Genomic DNA, 17897 nt, shown 5'->3' with positions numbered 1-17897 from the left:
TGCAAAGACAAAAGGCCTGAGGAGGGAAGTTGTTTGCTGTGGTTTCAAACGGACCTAAATGGAGAGAAAAGAGAGAGGGGAGAAGTGAGTGCAAAAGTGTGGGCAATGAGAGACAAGTCTGCTGTCTTCTGCTGCACCCATCTGTTCTGAAAGTGCAGGTGGAGTCCTATTCAGCCGGGTGTGTGTGTGTGTGTGTGTGTGTGTGTGTGTGTGTGTGTGTGTGTGTGAAGGGGGGGCAGGAAGAAAGGAAGGGCAGTGAGAAAAAGGGAGTGGAGAGATGGAAGGGCAGGGATGGAGGAGGAGGAGGAGGAGGAGGGGGGACTCTTGGTGATCTCTCCTGAAGGGGATAATGGGAGAGGAGCGCATTGCAATGGCTGCCATGTAGTACCCTCCCTGCACAATTAGCCAATCAGCAGCGCGCTCTGCCAGCCAGGAGGACGCATAAAAGAAGAACATTGCAGCAGAGGCACAGAAGGAGACTGCGAGAGGAGCAGGGAATTACACACAAACACAGGCGAACAGAACACCTCCCCTGGACACACCCTGCTGAGGATCACTGCTTCTCTTTTTTCTGAACCGTCGTCGCCCACGCCACTCGGAGAGAACACTCTCCCTCATCATCATCCAGTAGAAAAGCCCTTTCTCCTCATTTTCATCCTATAGAGGACACCTACCATCTCAGAGGGCTGAGATTCCCTGGCGAAGATTGTATTTTTTTCCTTTTTTCTTTTTTTTTCTTTTCATTTGGACTCCTGACAGAACGTACGATTTCCAAAGGCCGAAGAGCACCGAGAGACTCCAGCTTCAACACCGGTGGAAAGAAGGACCTAGATTTCTTTCATTGTACGTCAAGAATGGTTACTGTACGTATGACTCCATTTCTCTCTGTCTGTGAAGCAGCATGCTTACTCCTCCACTACCATGCATGTACACATGTGCTGTAGCAGATTTATGTCTTCGCTGGAGGGAAACATGGCATTTGAAAGGCAGCTGCTTTGCCCAAACACCAGGTTATCTGGGGGATTAGATCCTTTTGTTTGTGTCCGATGTGCAATGCCGTATGATTATGATAAGATTAACGATCGATGCTGGCAATTAGCAGTCTCATACTGAGTGATGCGCCATGCCGGCTGCTCCAGCCTGCAGTCATCATGAGCGATGGATGGAGTCTTTATCCTGCCATTTTAGAGAGCAGCGTTTCTGTAGCACGGCTGCGGTTAGATTCCCTACAAACGATGCAGGAGTCAAGATGTAGGAATACCGCAGGATCACGGTGATGGAGGTGGAGATGGAGATGGAGAGGGAGAGGGAGATGGAGATGGAGACGGGGCGCTGGGCTCGGTGGGGGGAGGACTGGCTTTTCTTTGCCTGGTGCAGCACAAGGATGCTGGAGACGGCTTTCTGAGACAAAACATGATGCCTCGGAGGCTGAGGGCCCGTCCAGCAAGGCAAAGGAGAAAAAAGGGTCGAGTCACTCCGGGAGGGGGAGGGGGAGGGGGGGGGGGATTACGCATCCATTGGTTTGCATTGAATCAGACAAAGTCCAAATTCCTCAGGGGTCTCGTTGCGATGCAACCGAGTGAATGGAAAAGCTCAGAGGCCGCGACAGTAGAAGGACATCTCCATTTTAAGCGCGTTTTCCTCCGAGCAGCTACGTTACAAGATGGCCATGCTTGCGCTGCGCGTGCTGGATGAAAAGGGGGGGGGGGGGGGGGGGGGCGGTGATGAATTAGCTTCGCTCGGAGCCGACGGCCGGATTGGGCGTGTCTCTGCTGGACCGGAGCACCGGAGAGGGCCTCGGAGTGTCGGGAAGGCCTCCGGACGCGCTGAGCGTTTATTTAAGAGAACAATTAAGACATCCAATTAGAGAAGCCGGGGAGTGGACGGCGGTAAACCCGCTGCTTATTAGAAACTTACTCTTATTTTATTATGAAACGATGAATTCATCATACTGTTCAGACTGACAGGAAGAGATGGTTTAAATAGAAGGACGTGAGAGGCCATGAACAACGCTCACCTTTCGTTCTATTTGCTGTTAGTTTGGCGTCATATGTCGGCTGGTTGACGGCCTGTCCTCCACACATGGACAGGGTGTCTTTGTTGTGCATCACCTATTGTCCCTTGCGGGCCTGTAGACCGGACTGAGCCCGACAGGAGCTCCGCAGTCCTCCTCCGTGTACCGCAGTGCCAAGCGAATAAAAGCGTTGAGTCAGATAACCTACCGAGCCACTTACACGATCCAAGGACAAGGGCAGCCGAGGCCACGCACCGAAACCGGCCTGAACGCTGCCGTTCCCGGCGGAAAGAAGCAGGAATATATATATATTATAGCTCAGAGGGGCATTTTTATCCTCTGTCTCAACGATACGAGACGTTAAACGTGATTATGTTATGTAAGCGTCGGTTTCCTCCTGTTGCCAACGACTCATGGAACTATCAGCAACAAATACAAAGCCTGTAGGGATTAAAGAGGCGAGGGTACCTTCATATGAGTGAATAAATACTGGGCGATCCTATAATATAATATAATATAATATAATATAATATAATATAATGTAATATAATGTAATATAATATAATATAGTATAATATAGTATAATATAATATAATATAATATAATATAATATAATGTAATATAATGTAATATAATATAATATAGTATAATATAGTATAATATAATATAATATAATATAAAGAGCAGGATACATTATATTGATTGTTTTTTTTATTACGGTTATGACGGTATTTTTAAAGCCAGTTTTACTCCTCAGCTATTTAATTACAACTAGCAGCAGGACGAGACCATTCGTGTTGTTTTTATGGGAAACATCAGCAGATAAATATCTGTGATGTTGTTTTAACCGGGGACATGATGGTGACTTGTGACCGGCGACTGTACCAGTCATTGTTCCCGGAGAGTCCTGCAGCCCTCCTTGGCCACGACACAAAGCGCCACTGTTTACATTAATATTCATAGTGCTGCCATAGCCTCTGCGAGGGAGCCGAGGAGGAACGGGTGGCTCTTTTGTTTGCTCCTTCAATACGTTTATTCAGCAAAAAGGCGCTCCGCGGCATGAATGCCTGCAGAGTGTTGCCTTAAAAAATACTAATAAAAAGGCTGCTGAAGAAGAGAAGCGGACAAAACGAGGGCTATTCATATAGAAATATTGGTGATTTTTAAAAAAATATATTTTTTTACGTAATGGCTTGAATTTAAAGTGAATATAATATAGAGTAAGGATTGGCTGGTGTGTGCCGGGCTGTCGGGCCTCGGTGGCCTTCAACCAGACCGTCCGAAGGCCACTCCCTTTTTCAGCACGCTGGACAGCGCCCGCATGCCCGGACCTGCAGGACACGCTGCTCCGCTGTCTGCTCAGCACACACACACACACACACACACACACACACACACACACACACACACCTTACAGAAAGAAGCAGAATGATGGCGGCTCGGAGCCCGGCTCACAGGGCTGTGACTCCTGTCGTCCTGTTGTTTTACAGCTGCCACCATGATCTCTTAAGCTGCAGAGAGTGTGGCTAATGCCCTTTGTTTGGGATAATCCTGTAATCTGTGTTATTTAGAGGGCTCATTTACACTTTAGCCGAGCATTCTGGTTTAATTTGTGCCTTCCAGTAAAAAAAAAACCTTATATAATGCATATAATGTGGACCAGAGACGGTTGTATTTAAAAGGAGACATTATTATTATCATTGTTAGTGGGAATGATGCAGGTGGATTATTTGATTGATGATTAGAGAGCTGAATACACACATACAGCAGGTGAATTTGAAGTCTTTATATTCCCAGATTGGTTTTGCTGGGACTGCATGCCAAAACAAAATACCGATGGTGTCCATGTCCCTTCCTCTCTCCTCACATTGAAACTGCGATCGTCACTGTATCGTGGAGCGTGGCACATCTCACGCTACGACTTAAACTGGGAGACGCTTATTCTTCTGTACATTATAGCCCGCGGCGCTGCGCTGCATTTGTAGCAGCAATGAATTGGGGGAAAAGCGGTTTACAGGCATCAGAAGACAGAGAACACTGACTGCATTTACATTCAGTCATGTAATGCTTCTGTGTTTGTGTGATTTAATAGTGTGCAGTGTAGGTGGTGGTGCGTGTGCTTGCCAGTGGAGGCAGGGCTCCTGTTTGCGTGCAAGTCTGGGTTCATGTGTTTGGCAGAGGAGGCAGGGCTCTTGTTTGCGTGCAAGTCTGGGACCATGTGTGGGCGATGCTGATGCAGTACATTAAATATTAAGGGAGATCTCACAGAACCCCAAAATAGAAAAAAGCAGTGTGGGACACACAGTGCTACCCTGCAAATTGGAATCTTTAAGGTATTTTAAAAGATTATTTTGATGGCGTGTTTGCACCCTTTTGTTGAGAGAGAAGGAACAAAGCACGTCATATTTGCAACCACGTCATCAGGTATTCACGAGGTGGACGTTCTTATTGTCTCCAGCAGTGGAAACGTCTGGAGCAGGGAGGAGATCTGGAGAGGATTATTCACGCTGGCATCACAATGATTTATTACCTCGTTGTCATAGTAATTGGGTTTCTGCAAACCGTATTCGTGAAAGACTATTTGATTTTTGTTGCTGGAATATGAAGTGTGACGGCCAAAAGATGAAAGAAGCCTCTCTGTTTTTTTTAATCTATTGTATTTGTTTCAAATAACTTCAAAGCAAGCCGTCCTCCATCTCTGTATCTGAACCTCATCGTGGCTGCTTGTGTCAGCCGCTCGGCGTGGCCGGTCCTCCTCACTGAGTTATATAACTTCACACTGTTCACTGGGGATGTGTCTTCTGTCATGTTGAGTCTTATCTCACTTGGCCAGGCAGATTTGCCCTAATATGTTTTTTTTCCCTTCACAATGCTTTTTGTCATATTTGGGACACAATCAGTTGCTCCCATTTTTGTTAGTCAGATGCATCACATCACACAGCACTGTAGAATAAACACTAAATAACAGCTCCGTTCCACCTTTTATCCCTTTGTCAACGTGTGTTAATCGTATCATTACTCATAATGGCACGAAAAAAGATACAGCAGTGCATCACAATCTTATGACAGCTTCTATCGATGTTGCCTTTGTGCATAGACGTGTCTAAAGTATTGTATTTTTAGGCAGTCTTTACTCTGCCAGTGTGCTTGTCATTATCAATTTGACTTACTTATATTTTCCTGCTTTTGCAAAGCCACATAATATTAATACACGGAGGGAAAAATCCGTCTGACCTGCACATCTGCTCCTAATAAGCAGAGACAGAAACACACAATGAAAGTAAGAAAGCCATCGAGCCGTTAGAAACAACGCCGTCTTTGAGGGCCGTTACCTGGGCAACCTGAGGCGAGGTGAGGCTCAAAGCGAGACGGCAGGTTACCGAGACGAGGAGCGAAGGCAGGTTCAACACGCAGACGCTGCGAAGGAGAGAGAAGGCATGAAATGGCACATCGATATGAAGATTATTCTGGCAATGTGATGATAACACACAAACACAGACTGGTGGTGGAGGGATGGGAATACAAGCAACGCTTGTAATGTATTATTAGAGGACATAATCCAAAAAAGCTGCAGGGACTCATCGCCAGGTAAATACTTCTGTTATTAATACGCTTTATGTTTCAGTGGCACCCACAGTATTTATCCAGCAAGTGAGGAAATTCCCTGAATATCATTTTGAAAATGATTGTGATTCATTAATTAAGTCCCTTTGTTGCGTTGGACTACTTGTGAGAGCCCAGGAGCTTTAGAGGAGACTCATCTCGTCTTCCTGACATTCAGAACAGCAGCAGTTAGACATCTTCAACAGCCCCGACACACGACCTGACTTCATAATGCACATTATGGCGCGGCGAGCACGCCGTCCACGTGTTTGTGAGGAGGAATCAGTCACTCTACTGGAAATGCACATGCTAATGTTGCAGAGGCTCATTTCAGGAGTCAACAAGGAGAACTGGCTAAACACGCATACGGATTTATGTTGATGTGTGGAATCAAATGATGTTCAAACATAAAAATAACAAATGAAAAGCTTGTATTTAAAATATGTACAATAACATTTAAGATTTTCAGTCCACACCCTGAGGATATTAGATTGTTTTTTCCATGCAGTGACACTGGGAATAATGATGCAGAGAGATGGCAGAGCTAGGTGTTGAGAGAGGGAAGGGAAAGTGGAGCAGGAAGTTTGTTTCTGGCCACACAGATTATCCTTGAGGAGCCCCAGTGGATCAGATTAAGCAGCGCTGTGTTCTCCCGAGAACACAAACACCACACCGTGCACTAAGCCACACTTTGACTTCACCTAGAAAAACAAAAAGTCAGCTGACCTCAAAGAAACCCAACAAAGTCTGATGGACGTACGTGTAATCCTGACTTCTTTTTTTAATACCAAACCGTGATATTCCTCATTTCTTGTCACACAAAATCCCTTTAACAACGTGGCTCTCCCTTTTGTCCAGCTATCTTGGACCCCTGCCAGCCTGAACTCCCCCCAGCCTCACACACACACACACACACACACACACACACACACACACACACACACACACACACACACACACACACACACACACACACCACTATCACTATTATCCATCCCTGTGTAATGATGTAATGGTGTTTGACCCTGGAAGGGAGCGGGGGAGGGGAGGAGTAAGGAAAAAGGGACTGTGACATCTGCAGGACCAGAGGCAGGGAGCTAGAGAGGAGGAAGACGGGGTGAAAGTGGGGGAGGGGAGATGATAAATCAGACCTTGTCTCCGTCTCCATTTTAGCGATGCTGATTCCTGACCTTTCCCTCTGACAGTGACAGAGTGGACAGCCTTTACATTTGTGCATGAATTATGTGTTAAATATTAGATTAAAATCTAACGCCCCCCCTCTTCCTCAGCAGATAATCAGCACCATGGAAACCCAGGTGTCCAACGGTCCAAGCGGAACCAGTCTGCCCAACGGCCCAGTCATTAGCACCAATGGCTCCACAGATGACAGCAAAACCAACCTGATCGTCAACTACCTGCCTCAGAACATGACCCAGGAAGAGTTCAAAAGTTTGTTCGGTAGCATCGGAGAGATCGAGTCCTGCAAGCTCGTCAGAGACAAGATAACAGGTACAACTCGTTATCCACAGTGTGGAGGGGGAACTAATAGTAAAATAATAATAGTAAAAATAAAAATCACTGTGTCTCCTTCTCTGTGTCCAGGTCAGAGTTTGGGATACGGCTTCGTCAACTATGTGGATCCAAATGATGCAGACAAGGCCATCAACACACTCAATGGTCTCAAACTGCAAACTAAAACAATCAAGGTGAGCACAGCTCCTCTCTCTACACCACTCCATCATTCTGGGAGAAGGGGGAGAATAAAAGAAAGGAAGTGGAGGTTCTGTCGAGGAGGAGGGTCGGCGACAGACGTGACAGAGGGAGGGGAGGAACATGGGGGAGGGAGGAGGAGGCAGAAGGCAGCGGTGGCCGGGACAAAGGAAGTGAGAGAAAGGGTGAAAAGAGCAGGAGAGAGTGGAGGTCAGAAAGCAAGCGGCGGACAGCATGCAGGGGTTATTGTGATGGAAATGTAATTAGGAAGTCTGACTGCGCTGCACCAGGGTCAGTCCTGGTTACCCCATCTGCCTCCAATCGAGGCTAATTAGGGGGCTTCTTTGTCCCAAAATCAGATGAGGGAAAAGAGGGACACTACTTCCTTCCATCAGCCCCCGACCGGATCAAAGTAGATCAAAGATCGAGACTAACATTGAGAAATCAAATCTCTGAGAGAACAGAGCAGGTGATCCTCCAACAGCTGTCCACGTTCATCCCGACTAATCACCGATCAAACAACCAGCTGGGGAGAAGCAGGAGGAGTCACAGATTCCGTCCAAAATTTAAAAAAACAACAACAAATATTGTTCATATTTGTGTATATCATTAAAAATGTTTGCACAAGAGAAATTACTTCTCATCAACCGTGTCGATACTGTCACATTATAGAGTTGATCTTATGTGTATCTATACATAGATCGCTCCGTCTATAATGCAGTTTTTATCAAATGTAAAATGAATGAATAAATAACTCCTCTGGTCAGCATATTGCAGGGGGCTCCAGCAGAGAGGGGGGGCAGCAGTGGAAGGGTAGGGGGAGCTCAGAGAGCAGAATGCCAATGACAGGATTAGAGGCCATATGGGCTTCAGGCACCATCTGTACTGTGGGAGCGACAGGGAGAGGGTTAATTATAGGGCAGCCTTTGCTCCCCGAACACAGCAACTCCCCCCTGACTCATCCAGAACACCCTAATCACTGCACAACACAACCCTGCTGCTCATACAGGCCGTCTGTGGACACAATAGACGCTGGTGCTCAGAGCCGACGATGAAATCACAACACCTGTATTCATCGGAAACACAAGGCCTTTTCATTTGCATCACATTTCTAATAAATTAATAAACTTAACATATTTATCACACGATACATTAAATAAATGTGTGAACGTGTTTAAAAGTTGCCACGGATCCTGAAAGTGATGTAAGTTGCATTGTTTGCTGTTTGCCCGCGGAGCTGCTCTCCTCCAGGGAAGAGACAAAGGAAGGAGGCAGGGAGGGCAGCTCGCTCTCTCACAACACTCACTCTGTCTCTCCATCACACACACACACACACACACACACACACACACACACACACACACACACACACACACACACACACACACACACACACACACACACACACACACACACACACACACACACTGCACTGGATTCTCTCTCACACGTGTTTCACGTGCTGCCATTTACACAAAACAAGAATGTGTGTACTTTCACAATCAATCAGATCAAACACTATATATATATATATATATATATATATGCACACACACACACACACACACACACACACACACACACACACACACACACACACACACACACACACACACACACACACACACACACACACACACTATTGCCCATAAAGTTGGAATATTTATATATTTTGTTTTCAGACACAATCCTCTGTTTATTCCTATTTAAATGCATCAGTTATCACTTTTGACCAGGAGCAATGTTTTACATTATGTGTCCCAATTAATTCATGCAACATTTGTTTGGCTATAAAAGACAAGACATTTGCAAATTATTCCAACTTTATGGGCAACAATAATATATATATATATATATATATATATATATATATATATAAACACACACACACACACACACACACACACACTCACACACACACTCACTCACACACACACGGATGAAAAACAGCCGCGTGCTAATTAAGCCACCAGTGAATTCATGGAGAATACATCAACGAGGCCGATGTGATTCAGGAGAAAACAAAGCTGACACTCGGCTGGTAGCTGATGACTGGGATCAGTGGGGTAATGGCTGCAGTCATCATCAGAGTGTGTGTGTGAGTGTGTGTGTGTGTGTGTGTGAGCTTCCAGGCACACATTAAGTCCACAGATAGCAAAGAGACAGTCACAGAGTGTGTGGAGCGGGCGAGCGACGACCAATCAGCAGCGAGTCGAAATGAGGACTCTTTGTGGGGAACTCTCTCCAGTTACATCAGCTCTCTAACAGGCTCCTTCAAGCCGACCTATTTGTTTATTATGGGAATATAATGCACTAATTCATGGTGTTTGGGTGTTATAGGTATCATATGCTCGGCCAAGCTCAGCTTCTATCCGTGACGCCAACCTTTATGTGAGTGGACTCCCCAAAACCATGAGCCAGAAGGACATGGAGCAGCTGTTCTCCCAGTACGGCCGCATCATCACGTCCCGTATCCTAGTGGACCAGGTCACAGGTAACGCCTTACTTCACATCTCACGTGACGCCTCATGCCGTTGCTCCCGGATGAAAAGACCGGTGGGGCCCCGCAGTCCTGGATTGCCAAGGTAGTAACATTGGTTTGTATTCTTAATCGGAGCAGGCATATCACGAGGAGTGGGTTTCATCCGGTTTGACAAGCGAAACGAGGCGGAGGAGGCCATCAAAGGTCTGAACGGACAGAAGCCTTTGGGTGCCGCCGAGCCCATCACTGTCAAGTTCGCCAACAACCCCAGCCAGAAGACGGGCCAGGCCTTACTGACTCAGCTGTACCAGACCGCCGCCCGCCGCTACACGGGGCCCCTGCACCACCAGACTCAGCGCTTCAGGTACTGAACCTTTTGCCAACACTCACGCCACCTACAGGGTGCAAAGAGAAGTCAATCAGATGATGTGGCACGCCCAAGAAACTGAACTGTGTAATTGAAACAAAAAAAACAACATTTCTGTGAATATGAACACAACTTATCAGTGAACTGTTCCTTTAAGCAGCATTATCGCTTTACAGTGCAGAAGGAATTGGCAATATTGCATTGTCCCTCCTTCTCATTCTTTTTCTCTGACTTTCTTTTAAACTGCAGCATGATCCCTTCACTTGGAAAGGGACCAGATCCAAATAACAGCTCAAAACCAATGTAAGAGACCAGACTTTTCCAAATACAATCAAAAAACTAAAGGTATCAAAATCAAGAATAATACTGAGCCTCTAACGTTTGCCTATACCACATAGGCACATCTACAGGGGTCGTTTGGATCAAAGGTGTGGAAGACCTCCAGTATTAAATCTGTTCATGGAAGCTCACAAACAATTGTAGATATCTTTCTCACGTCCTCAGTACGGATAATTATGTTTAATGGCCGAGGAATACGGGCTTTGCTAAACTATTTAAGGGGGAATCTAGTTAAAGCAACTGAGCAGCCAGTGAACAATAAATTCCAGCTGAGACACATACTCACAGGGCTATTTTACACAGCCATCAGTTTGTGGTTGGATGGTTTGGGAGTGCGTTGCAGTGAAGGATGCCCTCTGGAGGCCAGCTGGTGAAGGAGCAACATGTTAACTGAAAGCCCCCCTTCCTTGTAGATCTCATAACTAACTTCTGCATCCCCTTCATTCTCCCTCTTGCGTTGCAGACTCGACAATTTACTAAACGCCAGCTACGGAGTCAAGAGGTAAATGCCAAAGGTGTATTTTCAAAAGCATCCATGACAAAATAAAACCTCAAACAAAGTGCCTGGAATACCGCCTGCTGATTCATCTCCAAATCAGATATAATAGCCATGGTTCTTAATACCCAAGTGCCCATTCAAACCATGTGACAGAAGCAGCCCAGACAACAAAATACAATCTCTAATTGCGATACGCAATGATGCAAGCTTCTAACGGCAGGGTATTCTGGCATGGCTTTGTTTAACCTTTTCGTTTCTTTTATTTTGAATTAATAGAAATAATTTCTATGTATTTCTTTATGAACTAACATTGTCAGTTTCAGTTGCTTTAATGTCCCCTTTTTTTCACCAGCATGGACATACCAGATTCCGTTTGCGTCTCCTCTGTTTTGCTCCAGTTTGTGTATGATTTGATTTCCAAATTTGCTTTTCATCCCTCTCTAGGTTTCTGTGTTTTGTTCAATACCGTGATTTCCGTTGAACATTGTGATTCATGTGTTTGAATTCTTCCAGAGGCTTTGGTCAGCAGAGACTAAATGCACATTGTGCCGGTGTCTCAGGGCACACGGTGCCATTTTGGCACTGAAGTGGGTAGTTTGGAGCCCACACATATTTATCTACGTACTGTACAGCAGAGGGGATGGAGATCCATACCCGACTACAATGCTTATCATTTCTCAGAGACACATGAGCATAAGAGACAGTATAGACAGCTGGATCCCGTGTGGAACTTCAGAATGACACCCATGGTAGCTCTCCTACTCTCTTCCCCAGATTCTCCCCCATCACCATCGACAGCATGACCAGCCTGGCCGGCGTCAACCTCACCGGGCCCACCGGAGCCGGCTGGTGCATCTTTGTGTACAACCTTTCCCCGGAGGCGGACGAGAGCGTCCTGTGGCAGCTCTTTGGGCCTTTCGGCGCCGTCACCAACGTCAAGGTCATCCGTGACTTCACCACCAACAAATGTAAGGGCTTTGGCTTCGTCACCATGACCAACTACGACGAGGCCGCCATGGCTATCGCTAGCCTTAACGGCTACCGCCTGGGCGACCGCGTGCTGCAGGTTTCCTTCAAGACCAGCAAGCAGCACAAGGCCTGAGAGAGAGGCCTCTGGCACCAGCTCCTTCGACCTGCAGGGAGGCAACCCGAGCTCCCTGTGCCATCACTCTACATGGGCCTGGACTGAGTCTCTCTCTGACGCATTCTCACACAAAACCCATAAGATATATATCACAAACACAGATACACGCATACACGCACAGACATAAGCAGACATATCCATATGTGCAAGCATACACGAGTCAGAGTATCACACAAAACACACTAGTGGAGTTTTTCTTTTCTCTTTACACAACATGCTAGTCCTTCCCTATATTTGCCTGGATTGAATTAGAAGGGGTACGTAGCTGGTTTGTTGGGTAGGGGACGAGAGCTATCTATTTAGGAGACAGTCTAACGAATGTGACAGAGAATGTGTACTGAGTGCTTTGATTGAATTCAGGCAAATAACGACAACCGATGAACAAAAAAAAAACGATCAAAAAATTTAAATGAACGAATATGTGCAATTTACCCCAACTCTTACCCCACCATCTCTCCTATTATCTTGCTGGAGAGGATGTAGTCACTTTTTTACACTTGGGCATTTTGAATCAGCGATTTTTTTAGATCAAAGAAAATGAAATTAAAAAACAGTGTTCTCTTATATACGTCTATTAAAATATAACTATATATTCAATATTTAAGGTGGTTATAATAGCCGAGTATGTACGCATTTTCTAGAAACTTTGACTACTGTTTCCTGACCTGAATTGGGCGGAGCCTGGCATAAAGGCAGTTTCTCTACCCGACGTGAGCTCGTTAGCTCAGACCCAATAAGATTTAGGCAAACCAATGAATACTGGTCATAGAAAAGAGCAGTCGGAAAGCCATCAGAACCCCTCACAGTCTCACAGCGAGCAACATGGAGAGTACACTTCTGTATCAGAAACCCAGTAGAATAACTAGAAGATATATTTAGTCCACAGACACGTAGAAAGGTTCCTGTATTTCTTCTCATCTATCCTCAGGATGGATTCACGCAGACTGTCTGTGAACTTAGAGCAAAGTGGCAGCGCTCCCACGGTGACAGTGTTCATTAGTGACTCTCTAGTGGGCGAGAGAGTGCCGACGAGTACGAGGGGGGAACCGTTTCACCGTAACACAGCCACGTCAAAGGAAAATACCGGTGTTTTTTTCACTTTTTGCATCATTTCTTTCATTGCACCTGTGTTTTATTATTATTATTATTCTCATTATTCTTATTCTATTTATTATCAACAGGCCATTTTACTTTGCATGGCTTCGTCAGTCAAGATTCAGTGTGATATCCCTTTAACTGAAAGGCCATCTGGGGTCAAGAGGTCGAGAGAGAAGACAGAACACGTCATCTATCGTTCTGGCTTACATGCTTTGATTATGAATGTTACTGTACTTCAGATCGACTCAGAGAAATGCAAGCAGGGAATTAGATGGTTTGATTCTGACCCGAGTAGCTGCTAAACGTAACCCCCCCCCCCCCCCACACACACACACACATGGACCAGACGCAGAGGAAACAACACAGATGAGCAAAAACTCAAGAGCACCGGTATTATTCTTCAGTCTCGTGCACGAAGCTCCCCGATAAGTGAGGTCGCATCTTTAGCATTCAGAACATCTACTAGTAAGAACATGCGTACAGCAGATTAAGAGGGCTGAACATTTAGAACTGAGTCAGTGTGTGAGCGTTAACATCGGGCATTGTTAAAGTGATCGCTGATCCTCGGAGGAGAAACTTTGCCAAACGCTCCTCGGTTTTAAAAATCCCTTCATTCTCCTCCCAAAAACATTTAACTCCTGCCCTCTCAGACAGACGACGGAACAACATCAAGCCTGCAAATAAGTGTCATAAATATACTTCTGTTTGCAACAGAAAAGGTATTTATTTATCTGCTTCAGATACACAAAAATAGCATTTCTCAAAATATCCCCAACCCAATAGCATGAAAATGATTCATGGCTCCGTTGATGAAACAGCAAGGCCAAACCGGTCTGGTTGAAACGTCGGTGACAGACAGACTTCAGATTTACCGCGGGGAAGGATCAATAATATCAAGACATCTGCACATGATAATAGATTAAATGAGGTCAAGTATATTCAAGACATTTTTGCTTTTGCTTTTCTAAATGACGCTGTGTTAGCCAAAGAGGACGATCTCTTTGAAAGGATTACATTAGAGAAAAATCTATTTTTATACATACAAAGGACGAAGACCTTGTGCTGAATTTTTACAGATTCTTAAGCTTGGAAAAATTGGGACATCGCATGGCTTTATTTTAAAGCCCCTGATCTTTGCAGAGTAAGGGGGAGTAAGCATGCGGTGTATGGGTGGGGATTTAGGGAGGGGGCGCAGGAACATTGTACCTCGTACAAACTAACCGTTCGACCATTTCACAACGATTTAAACTAACAGAAAACAAATTTGATGTATAAAAAAGAAAAAAAGTAGAATTGAACACATCTATACTTCTCATGTCTCGTCCTGAACTCGTGTACAGTGTTGCTTGAATGATGGTGCAGTGAAGTGAAGTTCTTTGACTAGAGAATCCCAGTTAAAGCGAGAACGGCTCATTGTCCAGCTGAAAAACCCAAAAGCTGCTTGCAAATTAAAAAAAAAGGAGAAAAAAAAGGTAAAAGGCAGACTCAAACAACGCATATTCACAACGAACACTGAGCATGATTCTTGATGATTAGATAGATTTGATTTTTGCCAAAGAATTGCTTTGCAAGTCAGTACCAAGAAGGATAAATTAAGACTAACCATATGATGAGTAATTGCTGTACAAATCTATGTTATTTATCGAATGAGGACCCTCTACAGTTTCAGTTATCATTACTTTTGAATACTTCAGTTGCACATATCAGTTTGCATTTGTAAATCCTATAATCACTAAACCAAATCACAAGCAATCCCATTTGCACAAATTCCATGCAGACACCGAATGATGAAAAAAAGGCATATCAAATTTAAACTACAGTTCACAAAAATTGGATGCGTCCATATAATATATCCCCCCCAAATCTATATCATCTGCTTTGTCTTGTGACCAATTGAATCGTTTAAAACACATTGCACCACTTACTCTGGCATCTTTCTGAAATCTGACTACTGTTTCATCCCCCAAACACTCTGAATGATTGTTGCTGGCGTTCCCAGAGCCGACCACGTAAAAATAAAAAAGGACTCATCTAGCTGCTCCGGGTCGAGCTACGTGGAGGAGAGATAGCACCAGTAGGACCAGTGCTAGACGTCCAGAACAGCCGAGATAACTCCAACGTAGTACAGTCAAGCCACAAACCCAACCCACAGCCCCAAACAAGCGTTCACACAGCGTCTCCACACAGACCTCCACCCGATGTACAGCAGAGAACCAAGGACCATGGCAGGAAACAGTACTACACTGCTTGAGCAACAATATTCATTTAAAAAGACAAAAAAACTTTCCTATGGAACAGTAAGTGCAATGTGCTTTGTTTTTATATTGACTGAGAACAAATGATATATATTTTTAAAAAAAGAAATTAAACGTCACAGTGAAAAGGTTTGCAGAAACAGTGAAAGGAGCAAAAGTTCAGACAAAAGCATTAAAGACTCATTAAGAGGATCCAAACGAGCTACGAGAGGTCTGATCTGTAAATTTCCATAATCACGTCCTCGGCCCCGAATTTGTGCTCTGACAAGCAAGCTCAAACAAACTGCATATTTGAACTTAAGGAGCAATTCTCAACGACCTTGAAAGGAATACTGTCTAATATATCATCAGTTTTTGCCCGTGTCAATTTCAAATATCATTTTTTTCCTGTAATTTATTGATTTCATTTACATATCAAGACTCACTTGTTAAATTAGCGTATTTGTGTTGTTGATGTTGCCATAGAGAACACACATGGGTCAAAGATTATGTTTGGTTGCATTGATTGGGTACAGTTTGTTATTTTCCTTCCATTATTTAATTAGTTGCAGTTTTTACAGTGTATGCAGATTTTAGACTTAGTTAGATTTTATTATTTCGATCAAACTGTGTTCAATTGTGTTTGTAAAAGTCTGTGGTAGCTTTTGTTGCAACATGAAATAATTTAAACAGAAAAAATTCAAAATAGCGCCAACAAACTTGTATTATTTGGGCGACTTTAAGCTTGTAGTTTTAACTTATTGTTAACTTAAAAACTATTTATTATGATTATTATTATTGCCTCGTATAAAGTATGTTTTGTGTATATTTATGGTTTATTTCATTATATTTGCAAGTTTAAAAGATTTTAAGTTTGCCAAAATTGTGGTTACACCATTCTGTTTCTTAAAAAGGGGGACAAATAGAAAAACAGCTTTAGAAGTACGATTTGGAAACGTTCTCCATAGTCAAAGAATGCACTGCTATATTTAACTAATTGAAGTGTATAAACATACATGCTGTGTGCTAGATGTTATGCCTTTACTGCCTGTGTTCTGTTTGTCTTGTTAAATGAAAATCTTTTAATTATTTAATCTAATCACAGTCTTGTTTTTTCAACCACTCTGAACCCCGGAGACTCGGGACGGCCCCTGCAGCGAGGCTTGGGCCCATTTGAGGGTCCAGCAAGCCGGGATCAGAAGGGGGCGTCCCAGGTTTGATGTGCTCCCAAGACTCCTTCCTGTTCATGCTGATGGGCCAACTTAAAAAAAATGATATTAAGGGTTCTGTAAAAGCACCTGTAATACTGAGACCATCAAGCAAGTTCAAGATATAAATGTGTGCTATTGAAAGATGCATTTGGAAGGCGAGCCGAGAGCTCCGGTAAACGGGGGCGAGGTCAGAAGGCTGCAGGAAGGTTTTCTTGGGAGTCTCTAGGGTAGTGAAGGGGCGAGTGGTCCTTCTGTTTCTCAACCAACTGTATTTTGTGTCTATTTATTTAGAAGAGGGGACGCAGTAACTTAGTGATGTTTTTCTTACATTTTCCTGGAATGGTAGAACAAATCAAAAAGGTGAAAATGATCAAAACCGTTCTGCTGACGCCAACGTCAGCGGAGGAAATACAAAATCTCATACTTCCAAACATGACCAAATGAACAATGTCAAAATTTAACAAAGAAAAAAAAAATAAACCTTTCAGTTTAGTCTAGGATATTTATTACTGGGATTTCAGCTGAAGACGCTTGAAGACTTTTTCATGGAATTGTTTAATTATTTGTACTTTACATGCCAGAAAAAAATAAAATAAAAGTTACAAATATTCAGTGACCCAATTCTTTTTATTGTCTGTCAAATACTATGAATGTTATGATCAAACATTTCTGTCAATACCGAGTCGTTTCCAGTGAGTTATCTTATATCCATTAAATCAATGCAGATTAAGAAATATGCTTAGGAAAGAACAGAATATTTGACTGGTTTAATTAAAAAGGTATATGTGGAACTTTTCTATATTAAGATGTCTAAAAACAACTCGACTTATTCATGTTGTCGAGTCACATACTTCCAACACGTTTCACACCTGGAGGAAAACACAGCGTGGTGATCGTCTGCCAGAAACCCTAAACCTAGGCCCATTACAGACAGCGTTACAGGAACCGTTTTAATGAGAAACTGCATCATTCAGTGTTTCTACCGGCTCCCATCACCTCTGCAGATAATTCACTCCGATAAAAACCTCCCAATGATGAACACGAAGCAGGAGGAGCCGACGAAAATAACTGCAAAGGTGGTGAAGACAAACACTGAAGATCCCACGCTACTTCACCACGTCACCAAACTCACTCTTTTCTTCTTCTTTTGATTCAGCAGAAAATGGCATATTATAGTGTTATACTGTTCTTTTACA

At 43.9% G+C, this 17897-nt stretch overlaps 1 protein-coding gene across 11 annotated transcripts; it reads left to right on the top strand.

Moving 5' to 3' along the window:
- Positions 1–728: 728 nt before the first annotated feature.
- elavl3 (ELAV like neuron-specific RNA binding protein 3) lies at positions 729–17309 on the top strand. 11 transcript variants are annotated; one of them, XM_084036769.1, is made up of 8 exons: positions 729–863; positions 6907–7126; positions 7220–7323; positions 9668–9821; positions 9948–10173; positions 10426–10479; positions 10979–11017; positions 11768–17309. In XM_084036769.1, exons 1-8 carry the CDS (start codon positions 855–857, stop codon positions 12114–12116), a joined length of 1155 nt encoding a protein of 384 aa, XP_083892895.1. In that variant the 5' UTR covers positions 729–854; the 3' UTR covers positions 12117–17309. The 11 variants fall into 11 exon arrangements, with proteins under 11 accessions (XP_083892895.1, XP_083892896.1, XP_083892892.1 ...); XM_084036770.1 differs by having other exon boundaries at positions 9945–10173; positions 11789–17309; XM_084036766.1 differs by having other exon boundaries at positions 9945–10173.
- Positions 17310–17897: the final 588 nt, after the last annotated feature.

This window comes from Eutrigla gurnardus (genome assembly GCF_963514095.1).
Source record: "Eutrigla gurnardus genome assembly, chromosome: 20".
NCBI classification, from domain to species: Eukaryota; Metazoa; Chordata; class Actinopteri; order Perciformes; family Triglidae; genus Eutrigla; species Eutrigla gurnardus.
This window is presented reverse-complemented; position numbering and strand designations above follow the sequence as displayed.